Source organism: Orycteropus afer, unplaced genomic scaffold (assembly GCF_000298275.1).
Source record: "Orycteropus afer afer isolate SDZICR_OR568_19922 unplaced genomic scaffold, OryAfe1.0 scaffold00005, whole genome shotgun sequence".
Taxonomy (NCBI): Eukaryota; Metazoa; Chordata; class Mammalia; order Tubulidentata; family Orycteropodidae; genus Orycteropus; species Orycteropus afer.
The window spans coordinates 24,939,672-24,954,815 of NW_006921592.1; the positions used below are offsets into that span (position 1 = coordinate 24,939,672).

Sequence of the window (15,144 nt, forward strand, 5' to 3'; positions counted from 1 at the left end):
AGTCTTCAATCTTCATCAGTAAGTGCTTCAAGTCATCTTCACTTTCAGCAAGCAAAGTTGTGTCATCAGCGTATCTCAGGTTGTTAATGAGTCTTCCTCCAATCCTGATGCCACGTTCTTCATCATATAGTCCATCTTCTCAGATTATTTGCTTAGCTTACAGATTGAATAAATTTGGTGAAAGGATACAACCCTAACACTCCCTACCTGATTTTAAACCATGCAGTGTCCCATTGTTCGGTTCTAATGACAGCCTCCTAGTCTATGTACAGGTTCCTAATGAGTGCAATTAAGTGTTCTGGAATTCCCATTCGTCTCAATGTTATCCATAATTTGTCATGATCCACACAATTGAATGCTTTTGCATAGCCAATAAAACATAAGTAAACATCCTTCTGGTATATTTTGCTTTGAGCCAAAATGCATCTGACATTAGCAATGATGTCCCTCATTCCACATTCTCTTCTGAATCCAGCTTGCAGTTCTGGAAGTTATGTGTCAATATACTCCTGCAACCATTTTTTAATTATCTTCAGTAAGATTTTATTTGTATGTGATATTAATGATATTTTTTGATAATTTCCATATTCTATGAGATCACCTTTCTTTGGAATGGGTACAAATATGGATCTCTTCCAGTCAATTGTCCAGGTAGCTGTCTTCCAAATCTCTTGGCTTGGTCAAGTAAATGTCTCCAACATGGCATCAGTTTTTTGAAACATCTCAATGGGTATTCCATCAATTCCTGGAGTCTTGTTTTTTACCACTTCCCTCAGTGCAGCTTCAACTTCTTCATTCAATAGCATTAGTTCTTGATCATATGCCACTTCCTGAAAGGGGTGAACATTACCAATTCTCTTTGGTATAGTGACTCTGTGTATTCCTTCCATCTTCTTTTGATGTTTCCTGCATCATTCAATATTTTGCCCATAGAAGATTCCAATATTGCAACTCAAAGCTTAAATTTTTTCTTCAGTTCTTTCAGCTTGAGAAATGCTGAGGGTGTTCTTCCCTTTTGGTTTTCTAATTCCAGGTCTTTGCACATTTCATTATAATAATGGACTTTGTCTTCTCAAGCTGTTCTTTGAAATCTTCTGTTCAGCTCTTTGATCTTGTAATTTCTTCCATTTGCTTTAGCTTCTCTCCATTCAAGGGCAAGTTTCAGAGTCTCTTCTGACATCCATTTTGGTCTTTTCTTCCTTTCCTATCTTTTTAATAACCTTTTGGTTACTTCATGGATGATATTCTTGATGTTATCCCACAATTCTTCTGGTTTTCAGTCATTGGCATTCAGTGCATCAAATCTATTCTTTAGATGGTCTCTAAATTCAGGAGGGATATATTCAAGGTTGTATTTTGACTCTGACTTGTTTTAATTGTCTTCATTTACAAGTTCAACTTGCATATGAGCAGCTGATGGTCTGTTCCACAATCAGCTCCTGGCCTGTTTTGGCTGAAGATATTGAGCTTTTCCACTGTCTCTTGCTACAAATGTAGTCAATCTGATTCCTGTGTACTCCATCTGATGAAGTCCATGTGTATACCCATCATCTGTGTTATTGAAAAAACGTATTTGCAATGAATAAGTTGTTGGTCTTTCAAAATTCTATCACACGATCTCCAGCATAATTTCTATCATAAAAGCCATATTTTCCAAGTGCTGGTGGTTCTTCTTTGTTTCCAACTTTTACATTCCAATAACCAGTGATAATCAGCACATCTTGATTGCATGTTTGGTCAATTTCAGGTAAATATCTTCAATTTCCTCATCTTTGACTTTGGTGGTTGGTGTGTAAATTTGAATAATAGTAGTATTAACTGGCTTTCCTTGTAGGCATGTGGATATTGTCTTATCATCACAGCATTGTACTTTAGGATAGATGTGGTCTTTATGTTTGTGTGTCAACTTGGCTGGGCCTGCTTGAGTGGCTGGGCAGCTGGATGTAGTATTACCCATGATAAGACTGGTAATCAACTCCATGGTGAAATCTACTATGAGTAGCTGAGCAGCTGCCTTTGGGTGTGTGGTTTGCTTTCCATATATACGTAGCAGCTTTGGGAATGGTCTCTAGCTTATGGCACTCTTGGACCCTGCATGTAGCCTTGTCATTATTCAGCAGCCTGCCATGCTCTGCCAACTTTGGGACTTACAATGGACTTGAATCAATGGCTACCGTGTGGTTTGATAACATCAGGGCTGTGCCATTTTATTTGTTGATCTTGGGCTTGTTAGCCTCAGCAGCCAGTAGCTGCCTGAGTGAAGAGATGCCTCTAGCTTCAGTGGGCTGGATGCAAGAGGCAGAGCTGAAGCCCAAGGTCGAGGGGCTTTTACACAGACCCTGGAGACTGGTACTTTGAACTCAGACTTCTAGCCTCCTGAACTACAAGAGAATAAACTTCTGTTTATTCAAGCCATCCCATTTGTGGTATCCTGTCAGATCAATACTAGGTAACCAGAACAATAGATCTTGAAATATTCTTTGTGACAATGAATGCCACACCATTCTTCTTTAATTTGTCATTCCCAGCATGCTAGATCATATGGTTGTCTGATTCAAAATGACCCAAACTGGTCCGTTTCAGCTCACTAATACCTAGGATATGAATCTTTATGCATTCCACTTCATGTTTGACAACTTCCAATTTTTCCAGATTCAAACTTCATACATTCTATGTTCCAATTATTGATGGATGTTAGCAGCTGTTTCTTCTCTTTTGAGTTGTGACATGTCAGCAAATGGAGGTCCCAAAACCTCTACTGATCCATATCATTAAGTTCGGTTCTACTCTGATAAGCCAGTTCTTTCCTAGTCATTTTTTGAGTGCCTTCTTACCCGAAGTGCTCATCTTTTGGCACTGTATTGGACAATGTTTCAGGGCTACTCATAAAGTTGTCCAGTAATACATCAGACAGTGTTTCACTGCTATTCATCAGGTTTTCCCTGGTCAATTTTTTGAGAGGTGGATGGCCTCTTCCTTCTTCTGAGACTGTCTCAGTCTGGAAGCTCCACTGAAACCCATCTACCATGGGCAACCCTTCTGGTGTTTAAAACACCAGTGGCACAGCCTCCAGCCTCACAACAACATGCAAGCTGCCAGAGTACAACAAACTGACAGACAAGTTTATCTCCCTTAGCTGTTCCAAAACTGCTCCGCCAATTTCCTCGCCTTTCCCTTACTTGTTCCGGCTGTCTGGCTGTCCACCCTGCCTTTCCCACTTCCTTCTGCCTGGGAGTTGGGGGCTCCCCCCCTCTTACCTGTATCTGGCTATCCACCCTGGCTTTTTAAAAATGGTTTTTAAATGATTGTATCATTTTACAGTTCCACCAGCAGTGTATGAGTGTTCCAGTCTCTCTACACCCTTGCCAGCATATATATATAATATTCTGTCTTATTGAGCTATTATTGCTGTGGTGAGATGATATCTTATTGTTCTTTTGATTTGTATCTTTCTAATGGCTAATGATTGTCAGCATCCTTCATGTGTTTGTTGGCTACCTGAATATCTCCTTTGGTGAAGCATCTGTTCATTGTCTTGTGTGCATTTTAAAATTGGATTATGTATCTTTTTATTGTTGAGATATTGAAGTTTTCTACAAATTTTAGAGATCAGTCACTTATCAGATATGTCAGTACAATTTTTTTTTTTTTTTTTCGAGTCTATAGATTCTCTTTTTACTCTTTTGGAGAAGTCTTTTGACTAATTTTTCAGGAGATCCCAGTCGTTTAGTACATATTCTGCTGTTTGTGTATTTTAGGTTATGTTTGATAGACTATTTATGTCACAAATTAGATAAATTTATCTCTATTTTTCTTTTGATGATCATTATAGTTTTAGGTTTTACTTAGGTCTTTGATCCATTTAACTTGAGTTGGTTTTTGTATAAGGTGTGAAGTATGGATCTTGTTTCATTTTTTTGCAGATCAATATCCAGTTTCGTCAACACCATTTGTTAAAGATATTGTCTTCCCCATTTAATGGATTTTGGTACTTTTTCAAAGATCAGCTGTCCGTAGATGGAAGGATTTGTTTCTGGATTCTCAACCCTGTTCCATTGGTCTACGTGTCTGTCATGTACCAGTATAAGGCTGTTTTGACTACTGTGATGTACAGTTTAGAGATTAGGGAGTATGATACCTCCTATTTTTTTTTTTTTTTCCTTCAGTAGTGCTTTGCATACCTGGGTCACTTTCCTTTCCATATAAACTTGGTGGGGTTTTTTTCCCCCATCTCTTTAAAGAATGTTGATGGAATCTGGGTTGGGATTGCATTATATCTATAGATTGCTTTGGGCAGTATTGACATTTTCACAATGTTAACTCTTCCTATCTACAAGCATGGTACGTTCTTCCATTTATGTAGGTCTCTTTTGGTTTCTTGCAGTAGTGTTTTGTAATTTTCTTTGTGTAAATTTTTAATATCTATGCTTAGGTTTATTTCTATGTATTTTTTCCTTTTGGTAACTCAATTATTGTTTTCCTAATTTCTTTTCAGTGTTCTCTTTGTTAGTGTGTTGTTGTTGTCATTATGTGCCATCGAGTCAGCCCCAACTCATAGTGACCCCTCCTTGGGTTTCTGAGGCGGTATCACTACGGAAGTAGATCACCCAACCTTCCTTCTGAGGAGTGGCTGGTGGGTTTGAACGGCCAGCCTTCTGGTTTGCAGTCAAGTGCCTTAGGCACTATGCTACCAGAGCTCCCTTTGTTAGTGTAAAGGAATCCAAATAATCTTTGCATGTTGATCTTGTACCCTGCCACTGTGCTGAAAATTTCAATTAGTTCCAGTAGCTTTCTTGCTGAATCTCTGTGATTTTCTATTTTCTATAGCAGGTCTTACTCTTACTTCCTCTTTACCAATTTGGATGCCTTTTATTTCCCTTTCTTGTGTTTTTGTTCTGGCTAAGATTTCCAACACAATATTGAATAGCAGTGGTAACAGAGGACATCTTGTGTGGTTCCCATAAGGGGAACACTTTCAGCCTCTCTCCATTGAGAATAATGTTGGCCATAGGAGCTCTGGTAGTACAGTGCCTAAGGCACTTGATTGCTAACCAGAAGGCTGGAGGTTCAAACCCACCAGCCACTCCTCAAAAGGAAGGTTAGGCAATCTACTTCCGTAGTGATACCATCTTGGAAACCCAAGGAGGGGTCGCTATGAGTTGGGTCCACTCCACGGCACATAATAACAACAACATTGGTTTTATGTATATATCCTTAATTATGTTAAAGAATTTCCCTGTTAATCTTATTTTGGTGAAAGTATTTATCAGGAATGGCTGTTAGATTTTATCAAATGCCTTTTCTGCGTGTTGTTGTTGTTGTTATTTGCCATCAAGTCAGCCCCGACTCATAGCGACCTTGGGTTTCCGAGGCAGTATCACTACAGAAGTAGGATTGCCCAACCTTCCTTCTGAGGAGTGGCTGGTGGGTTTGAACTGCCAGCCTTCTGGTTAGCAGTCAAGTGCCTTAGGCACTATGCTACCAGAGCTCCATAGATTGATATAATCATGTGATTGTTTTTCTTTTTTTTTTTATGTAGTGGATTATATTGATTGTTTTTCAATGTTGAACCATCTTTGTGTTACCTAATATGAATTCCACTTGGTCATGATGTATTTTTTTAATATGGTGTTGGATTCTATTGGCTAGGATTTTGTTAAGGATTTTTGCATCTATGTTCATAAGGGGTATTGATCTGTAATTTTCTTTTTTAGTGGTGGAACATCCAAAAATATGGTCCTCAAACACCCTTCAAGCCTGAACTCACCCTGTGGTTCAACTTTCACCCAAACAATAGACAGATGTATAGAATGAATAATAACACAAAGAAGTATGCATTCCTTAGAACGATCAACCACAGGACATCAAAAGGACAGCATTTGCCCAGGGATATACTCAGAGGCAGTAAAGGATAGGAAGGAAAGATGAATAGAACACAGGCAGGAAGTGGGAAGAGTGCTGTTACATTGTGGGGCTTGCAATCAATGTCACAAGACAAATTGTGTATGAATTGTTGAATGGAAAACCAGTTTGCTGTGTAAATGTTCATGCAAATCACAATAGAATGTTAGAAAACAAAAACAAAAATAGTGGTTTGTCAGTTTTGTTAAACTTTTCACAGAACCAATGTTTACTCTTGTTTATTCTTCCTATTGTTTGTCTGTTTTCTGTTTCATTTATTCCTGCTCTAATCTTTATTAAAGATGCTCAGGTGGCATAGTGGTAAAAGAATTCAGCTGCTAACCAAAAGGTCAGTGGTTCGTACCCACAAGCTGCTCCATAGGAGAAAGATGAGGCAACCTATGGAGCAGTTTTACTTTGTCCAAAACTTTTACTATGAGTCAGAATTGACTCCATGGCAGTTGTTGTTGTTGCTGTTGTTAGGTGACATCAAGTCATCTCTGACTTATAATGGCCCTATGGACAACAGAACGGAACACTGCCCAGTGCTGCACCATCCACACAATCCTTGCTATGCTTGAGACCATCGTTACAGCCACTGTGTTAATCCATCTCATTGAAGGTCTTCCCTTTTTTCACTGACCCTCTGCTTTACTAAGTATGACATCCTTCTCCAGGGATTGGTCCCTTCTGACAACATGACCAAAGGCGGTAAAACAAAAGCTGGCCATTCTTGCTTCTAAGGAGCATTCTGGCTGTACTTCCAAAACAGATTTGTTTGTCCTTCAAGCAGCCCATGGTAATTTCAATATTCTTTGCCAAATCACAATTCAAATGCATCAATTCTTCCTTATTCACTGTCCAGATTTCACATGTATATGAGGCTATTGAAAATATCACAGCTTGGATTAGATACAACTTAGTTTTCAAAGTGACATCTTTGTTGTTTAACACTTTAAAGGGGTCTTTTGCATCAGATTTTCCCAGTGCATACATTTCTTGACTGCTGATTCCAGTGGCATTGATTGTAGATCCTAGTAAAATGAATTCTCTGACAACCTCAATCTTTTCTCCATTTATCATGATGTTGCTTAGTGATCCAATTGTGAGGATTTGTGTTTTCTTTATGTTGAAGTGTAATCCATAATGAAGACTGTAGTCTTTGATCTTCATTACTAAGTACTTCAAGTCTTCTTCACTTTCAGTAAGCAAGGTTGTGTCATCTATATCACAGGTTGTTAATGAGTTATCCTCCTATCCTGATGCCATGTTCTTCTTCATATTGACCAACTTCTCAGATTAGCTGCTCAGCATACAGACTGAATAAGTATGGTGAAAGGACACAACCCGGACACACACCTTTTCTGATTTTAAACCATCCACTATCCCTTTGTTCTTTTTGAACAACTGACTCCTGGTCTATGTATAGCTTTCTCATGAGAAACAATTAAGTGTTCTGGAATTCCAGTTCTTCATAATGTTATCCATAATTTGTAATGATCTACGCAGTCTAATGGGAGCTCTGGTAGCATAGTGCCTAAGGCACTTGACTGCTAACCAGGAGGCTGGCCGTTCAAACCCACCAGCCACTCCTTAGAAGGAAGGTTGGGCAATCTACTTCTGTAGTGATACTGCCTCAGAAACCCAAGGAGGGGTTGCTATGAGTCTGGTCAGACTCAACAGCACATAACAAGAACAACACAGTCTAATGCCCTTGCATAGTCAATAAAACACAGGTAAACATCTTTTTGGTATTCTTTTCTTTCAGCCAGGATTCATCTGACATCAGCAATGATAACCCTCATTCCATGTCCTCTTCTATTTTTCAGTAATGTATCAAACAATGTTTCACTGCTATTCATAAGATTTTCAGTGGCCAAGTTTTCCAAAGTCAATAGCCCTGTCCTTCTTCCCAGTCTGGAAGCTCTGCTGAAACGTGTGCACAGTGGTGACCCCGCGGTATTTGAAATACCAGTGGCATAGCCTCCAGCCTCACAGCAGCCTGCAAGCCACCACAGTACGACAAACTGACAGACGAATGGTGGCAAAGATAAAATGATGTTTTCTATAGGACAATAGTGTTAGCATTTTAACCAGCATGAAAGTATTTACTGAAGAATTCAAAATGGACTTTATGACCATTTTGGCATTAATGAGCCATGGAGAAGCTTCCAAGAGCAATCACTATAGCATTTCTGTCTTCTCACAGTAAAAAAAAAAAAACAACCAAAAGCACTGCCATAGAATTCGATCCAATTCATAGCAACCCCCCTTGGGTTTCCTAGAAGGTATCACTATGGAAGTAGATTGCCCAACCTTCCTTCCAAGGAGTGGCTGGTGGGTTTGAACTGCCAGCCTTCTGGTTAGCAGTCAAATGCCTTAGGCACTAAGCCACCAAAGCTCCTCTCACAGTCAGGAGAAGTAAATAAGAAGCAGAGGAGAATTTCTGATAATTTTAAAATCATGTTTATGAAACCTGTGACAGGAATATGTGGAAATTTCACTCTTAGAAGCATAAGGGTAAGGGGCAAACTTTTAACTCTCTGAGAAGAGATTCCAGGGGCCTTTTAAAATAATCTGAGTATTTTGTTAGTAAGAAGGACTTCCCAAACAACGGTACTTCCCCTGCTGCCACTGTTGGTGTCTGTTACAGAAGTCAGGAAGGATGCCATCTGAATTGGCAGAATGTGGTTCCCCTACCAAACTCTCAACTTAGATGAACAAAAAAATAGGAATCCTGTTATCTTGTTTCCACAGGCTGAGCCTGCCACCTAGTGGTTGATCTGAAGGAGCCTGCAAATTTCCCCAGGTATGAACTTGGCTGACATCATGGTATTTAAAAAAAAAAAAAAAACAGTTGCCGTGGAGTGGAGTGGATTCCCACTCGTGGCGACTCCATGTGTGCTCCATAGAGTTCTCAATGGATGATTTTTCAGAAACAGATGGCCAAGCCTATCTTCCGAAAAGCCTCTTGGTGGGCTCCAACCTCCAACATTTCTGGTGTTGCTCATTAACCATTTCTACTACCCAAGAATTCCTGGAATCTTGGTAATATCTAGCATTTGCTGAGATTTATTATGGGGCCTACAGTGTTGAAATAGTTACCACATGGACTTCCTAATTCTTAACAACACTAAGAGTTGTTGTTGTCATGAGGATCTAATAATACCTTTCCCATGTTACAAATGAAGAAACTCAGGTCCTAGAGAGTGAATCCTTGCCCATGATCCAAGGGTAGTAAAAATGAAGTTAGATAAGCACCTTAATTTTTTAATTCCCAAATCCACTTCATAATTAACTGCCACAAAGTGAGATTTTTGCAGCTGATTAATAACAACCCCATCACAGCGCCACAGCCTGGCCTAGCTAGTGTCCTGCATGGAGCAGAAGGTGGGTAAGCAATGCTATGAGGTGTCAGCAAGCAGCAGGGCCACGAAGGAAATAGCATCAAGCAAATAAGCAAAGCCAGTCTTCGGTGTCAAAACCCAGTCAGCCTGGTAGAAGCAGGGAAAGCTGGACCCAACATTCATTGTTGTTGTTGTTATGTGCCGTCCAGTCGGCCCCAACTCATAGCGACCCCTCCTTGGGTTTCCGAGGCAGTATCACTACGGAAATAGGATTGCCCAACCTTCCTTCCAAGGAGTGTCTGGTGGGTTTGAACCACCGGCCTTCTGGTTAGCAATCAAGTGCTTTAGCCACTATGCTACCAGAGCTCCTCAACATTCATTAAGGTCCTTAAATGTGGACTTTGGATACTGTTGCCCAGGAAGGCAATACATACAGCTGATGGGATGCACTGAGGGGGATAAACCCAGTCATAACACATCTTTAACTTGGGATCCATTACTGGATCACAAAACCTAGATGCATAAAGTCTATAATATTCTTGTGATAGTTCTATTTTGTGGTATAATGCTAGTCCTTTTTGGTATTAAGAGCACTACTTAGTTAAGAAAAATATTTTAATTTATTGGATTTTGTTATTTCTGCATTTTGGGGTAAAAAAAAAGTGAATCCCTCCAACTTCTGAGAGAACCTCTACTGGATAACGACAAAGAACACGAAAAGCCCAGTGTAGACTCTTTTCTGTCCTTCCTTCTTCCCTTCCTCCCTCCTTCCCTCTCTTCTTTCTTCCTTCCTTCATGCCTTCCTTCCTTCCTTGCTAAGTAATCTTTCAAAAACAGACTTTTTTTTTTTAAGAGTAGTTTTAAGTTTACAGAAAAACTGTGTAGAAAGCACAGTATCCCTCCTCCCACCCACAGTTCCCCTTGTTACTAACGTCTTACATTGGTGTGTGTTTGTGACAATTGATAAACCAATACTGATATATTATTATTAACTATAATCCATAGTTTACATTAGGGTTCACTCTGTGCTGTATATTACTGTTGACAAATGCATCATGTCCTCCATGGCAGGATCATACGGGATAATTTCACTGACCTCAAAATGCATTGTTCTACTACCTACGAATCCCTCGCTTTTCCGCCTGCATCCCCAGCAACTGCTGCTCTTTTTATTGAGACTGTTTCCTTTTGATCAGGAGTTCTGGTGGCATAGTGCCTAAGGCATTTGACTGCTAAACAGAAGGCTGGCGGTTCAAACCCACCAGCCACTCCTCAGAAGGAAGATTGGACAATCTACTTCCGTAGAGATAAAACCAAATTCACTGCCCTTCGGTAGAATCTGACCCATAGCAACCGCTCCTTGGGTTTCTGAGGCAGTATCTCTGTGGGAGGAGATTGCCCAGTCTTCCTTCTGAGGATGGCTATGAGTTGGAGTCGACTAGATGGCAGTGAGTTTGGTTCTTGTTGGTTTTTCCTTTTGATCACAGACTTAAACTGAACACGGAACTGTGACATTCTGCAGCAGTAGCGTGTACTCTGCCTTATTCTGTGTGTGGGCAAAGTGTAGAAGAAAACAAAGTGGAAGAATGCTCTGCTGTAAATTCCCTCTTCCTCTCCCTAAGTGCCCCCCACCTTCCTAGACACAAAGCGGAAAAGAAGAAGAAGAAAGACTCACAGAGTCTCACATGAAACGTGTAGCTGGCAAAAGACTCCTTTCAAGAATGAAAAGGAGATTTCGGACCCGACCCTGCGAAGTTATCTATTTTCTGAATGATTCCTTGCCCCAAAAGTGTTGGTGGAGTCTCTGGGTGGGACAAACACTTAAGGTATTCTGCTGTGAACCCTGAGGATGGAGATCTGAGTCCACCTGGGAAGAAAGGCCTGGAGATCTACTTTAGAAAAAGTAGCCATTGAAAACTCAATGGAACCAAGTTCTACTGTGACACACGTGGAATCACCATGAGTTGGAATCGACTCAGTGGCAGCTGGTGGTTAACATATGGGCAAAGTCTGTTCAAATTAAATGCTCATACCTGCAAAGAACATAAAAAGAAGCCTCAACACCCCTCGCTGTTTCTCTGTGCAAATACAGGTCATGATAATTCATTATGTTATTTAATGTAACAAGTCACTGAGCTTATAAACATAACGCTCCATGATAACTGGAAAAATTACATACCATTTGTGTCTATAGCAAGCCTTTTTTTAAAATTGTGACTTGGGTGAAACTTTACAGAGCAAATTCATTTTCCATACAGCAGTCCATACACATTTTGTTTCACGATATTTACTGCAATTCCCCACAGCATAACAGCTCTCTTCCCACTTCCTCCCCATAGTTATCTCTTCACTCTGTCCTTCCCTCCCAGGCACTCCCATTCCTACCCCACCCCAACCTCCAGCTACCTCCCAGGGCAAACACTGCCCTTCCATTTTCCCATGATTGATCACTCCAAGGAGTGTATCTACCTGATGTAAATGTTTACCCCATATTTGGGGTGTTTGGCTGGATGCCACGAGGGAGAGTTCAGTTCCAACTCTGAAGGGTAACTAGGACCCTTAGTCTCAGGGTCTCACCGGACATATCAGACCAGTAAACCTTGTCATTTTTTTTTTCCTTTATGATTTTGAGTTTTGTTCCATATTGTTCTCCCACTCTATCCAGGATCTCCTGCACTGATCCTTCTCCTGCACTGGTTGACAGTAGTAGCCAGGCACCATCTAGTTCTTCTCTACAGCAAGTCTTGAAGTAGTTTGTTTTTTTCTTGAAATAAGTCAAAGTCCCCTTTATGAAATCTGACATGACAGAAATTTCAAATGCAGCTTCCCTCAATGGCACAATTTTACCAATTAGGCAAATATGCTTCCCCCCAGCCCAACTTTTTATTATGAAAAATTGTAAGCATACAGAACATTTGACAGACTAGTACACTGATCATGTTTGTTCACTACCTAGATTTGTGTGTGTGTGTGTGTGTGTGTGTGCTGACTATATATATGTAACAAAACATTTTAGGCAAATATGCTTTTGCTCCAGTTTCTTGCCTAAGTACCTGGAGTATATACCACACTCCACCTGGAGGGCCACATCCTGAAGTTCCCACTACCCCCTCCCACCCCAGGACTCACAGGTTAGCCAAGCCTGCCTTCCGCACTGCCGAGGAGATGGCCTTGATGGCTGTCAGCATGGAGTTGAGCAGCTGGGTGAGCTCCCCCGTACCTTTGGCCTGACGCCCCTTTTCCATCACATAGCGGGTCAGGGTGAGCATGTCGGTCTCAAAAGGGCTTCTGTCCGTCATTGTGGCAGGTAGTTTCCCAAATCTGTGATCCCTGCAGGAAACCTTGTTTATCTCTAAGGGTTGTGGCTCCGCGGTATTAAAGCTGAGGAGAAACCCGTGCTAGCCATGCGAGGTCTGTTAAGAAAAAACACCCCAACCCACGTGGCTGAAATAACTGGACAATCCCTCAAGGAAATCTCTGGCATCTCTGATGGTGGAGGCTGCCAAGACTCCCTAAGCAAGCTGTAAATAGAACTGCTCTGCCTAGAGTTGGAGATCTACTTTCTCTCAGAAGATTCTGAGAGGAACCATGTTGAGAGGTGGGAGATAAGAAAGCCAATTCATCGAGGAAAAGCAAGAAAATCTTTGATTTGATTTTTGAATCTTCAAAGACTCAAAAAGATTATTCCCATGTTCTACTGCAGAACCTACCCGCCTTGGTTACAGGTGGCAGACTCAGCAAATAACTTATCTGGGGCATAGGTCACATAGTAAAATAATGGTAATCCTGGGATCTCTCGTCAAGAGCTCTTTTGAATAAGTTTAAAAGGAGGCTTGTTTTTCCAAACAGCAGTATCACTTTCATAATAGATCTCCAAATCTAGAAGAAAACAATTTTATTCTTATCACTGCACCACTATTGTGTTCTCAATTTCTTGACATTTTCACTCTTTTAACAAAGGTACTTGCTGATTTATTAAAATAAACAACAACAATAAAAATAACACTGCAGAAGTATATAGTGAAAAAGTAAATGTCCTCACCACCAGCTGGTCTACCTGCCACTCACTAGAAACAACTTCTATTTGAGCCGGTGGGGGCTCAGTATTGCTAATAAACCCTGGTGGGGGTCTGCAGATGGTGGTCCAGATACTCTCTGGTGGCAGGTAGACCTGACTCTGAGTCCCATTTGAATCATCCCTGAATCCCAAGCAGAATGATTTTGGAAAGTTAATAAACCCCTCAAAGCCTCAGTTTCCTCACTTGTAAATCCCACTGCCAGCAATTTGGTTCCGATTCCTAATGACCCTAAAGGGCAGAGTAGAACTGTCCCACTGGGTATCCAAGGCTGCACTTCTTTATGGAAGCAGACTGCCACATCTTTTTCCCATGGAGCACCTGGTGAGTTTGGAGTACCTAGCAACTAGGAGCTCTGGTAGCATAGTGGCTAAGGCACTTGACTGCTAACCAGAAGGCTGGTGGTTCAAACCCACCAGCCACTCCTCGGAAGGAAGGTTGGGCAATCCTACTTCCGTAGTGATACTGCCTCGGAAACCCAACAAGGGGTCGCTATGAGTCAGGGCTGACTCGACGGCACATAACAACAACAACAACAGCTTTTGGTTAGCAGCTGAGTGCTTAACCACTGCGGCACTTTCACTTATAAATAGGAAAACAATAGAATCACCTTATAGAGTGATTGTGAAGGTTAAAAGTGACAAGACTGTGCCTGGCACTTAGTAGTTGTTCACCACATCTTAGTTGCTACCATCCTTCCAAATTCCTTGATGTATGTGTAACAATTATGTATACATATGTAATTCCATTTTACAAAAATACTAGAATATGCACATTACACTGCAATTTTCTTTTTCCTCTTGACAGTTACTTCAGTCAGAAATATGTTTAGCTGCAAACAATAGAAAATTCAGTGATTTAAATATAACTCTCACTCAACTCATTGCCGTCGAGTTGGATCGACTCATTGTGACTCCTCCTTGGGTTTCCGAGGCAGTATCACTTCGGAAGTAGATTGCCCAACCTTCCTTCTGGGGAGTGGCTGGTGGGTTTGAACCGCCAGCCTTCTGATTAGCAGTCAAATGCCTTAGGCACTATGCCACCAGAACTCCTGATTTAAATATATGGGGGCCTGTTTAAGGGGTATTTTTTTTTTCCCCATAGACCATGAAGTTCAGTGGGAGGTGCTTGCTGCCACTTACTCAGCTATTCAAAGGTTCCATCCAGGACCACTCTGTGATCCTTGATCTGCTGGGTTTTGCCCTCATACCTGTCATCTCATGGGCACAAGATAACCACCACAGTTCCAAACATCTAGTCCACATTGAAGCCCCAAAGAAGGGAGAAAGGGTAGCTCCCACTCCCCTCACATTTAAAATAAAATAAAAAAACAAAAAACTGGTTGTCAATCAAGTTGCTTCTGATTCGTTTGCTAAGCTATGACCTTTTGGAACCATATTGCCAGGCCTTTCTTCTGAGGTGCCTCTCAGTGGCTTTGAACCACCAACCTTTTGGTTAGTAGTTGGTGCTTAACCATCTGCATCACCCAGGGATTCCTCCATATCAGTTTCCTTTTATTAAGAAAGAAAATTTTCATTGGAACCCTGTATTAGTATAGTATCAGCCAGATTCATGTGATATGGTGACCCCTTGCTACAAGAGTTGGGCACTGGTATTGGGTCAACCAATTCAAAGTATCTGCCATAGCAAAATATTTTGGGAATAAATCCATGTTATCACATAGAGACTTTCTGCATTCTTTTAATATATTCCAATCCGTAGACATTTAGATTATTTTGGAAAATGTTTCTCCTTAAACAATGATGCAAGAACCATCCTTATCTTGTGCAAGATATCTCTCTAGAAGAGGAACTACTATG

The 15,144-nt window shown here is 40.9% G+C and overlaps 1 protein-coding gene across 1 annotated transcript in view; it reads right to left on the reverse strand.

The window, feature by feature from the left end:
- The window catches only part of FBP2 (fructose-bisphosphatase 2), a 92,501-nt gene extending 79,954 nt beyond the window's left edge, over nt 1–12,547 (reverse strand). The window contains exon 1 of the mRNA XM_007939120.2: nt 12,378–12,547. Within this exon, the coding sequence (XP_007937311.1) occupies nt 12,378–12,547 (170 nt within the window). The remainder of the gene's footprint in view (nt 1–12,377) is intronic.
- Nucleotides 12,548–15,144: the final 2,597 nt, after the last annotated feature.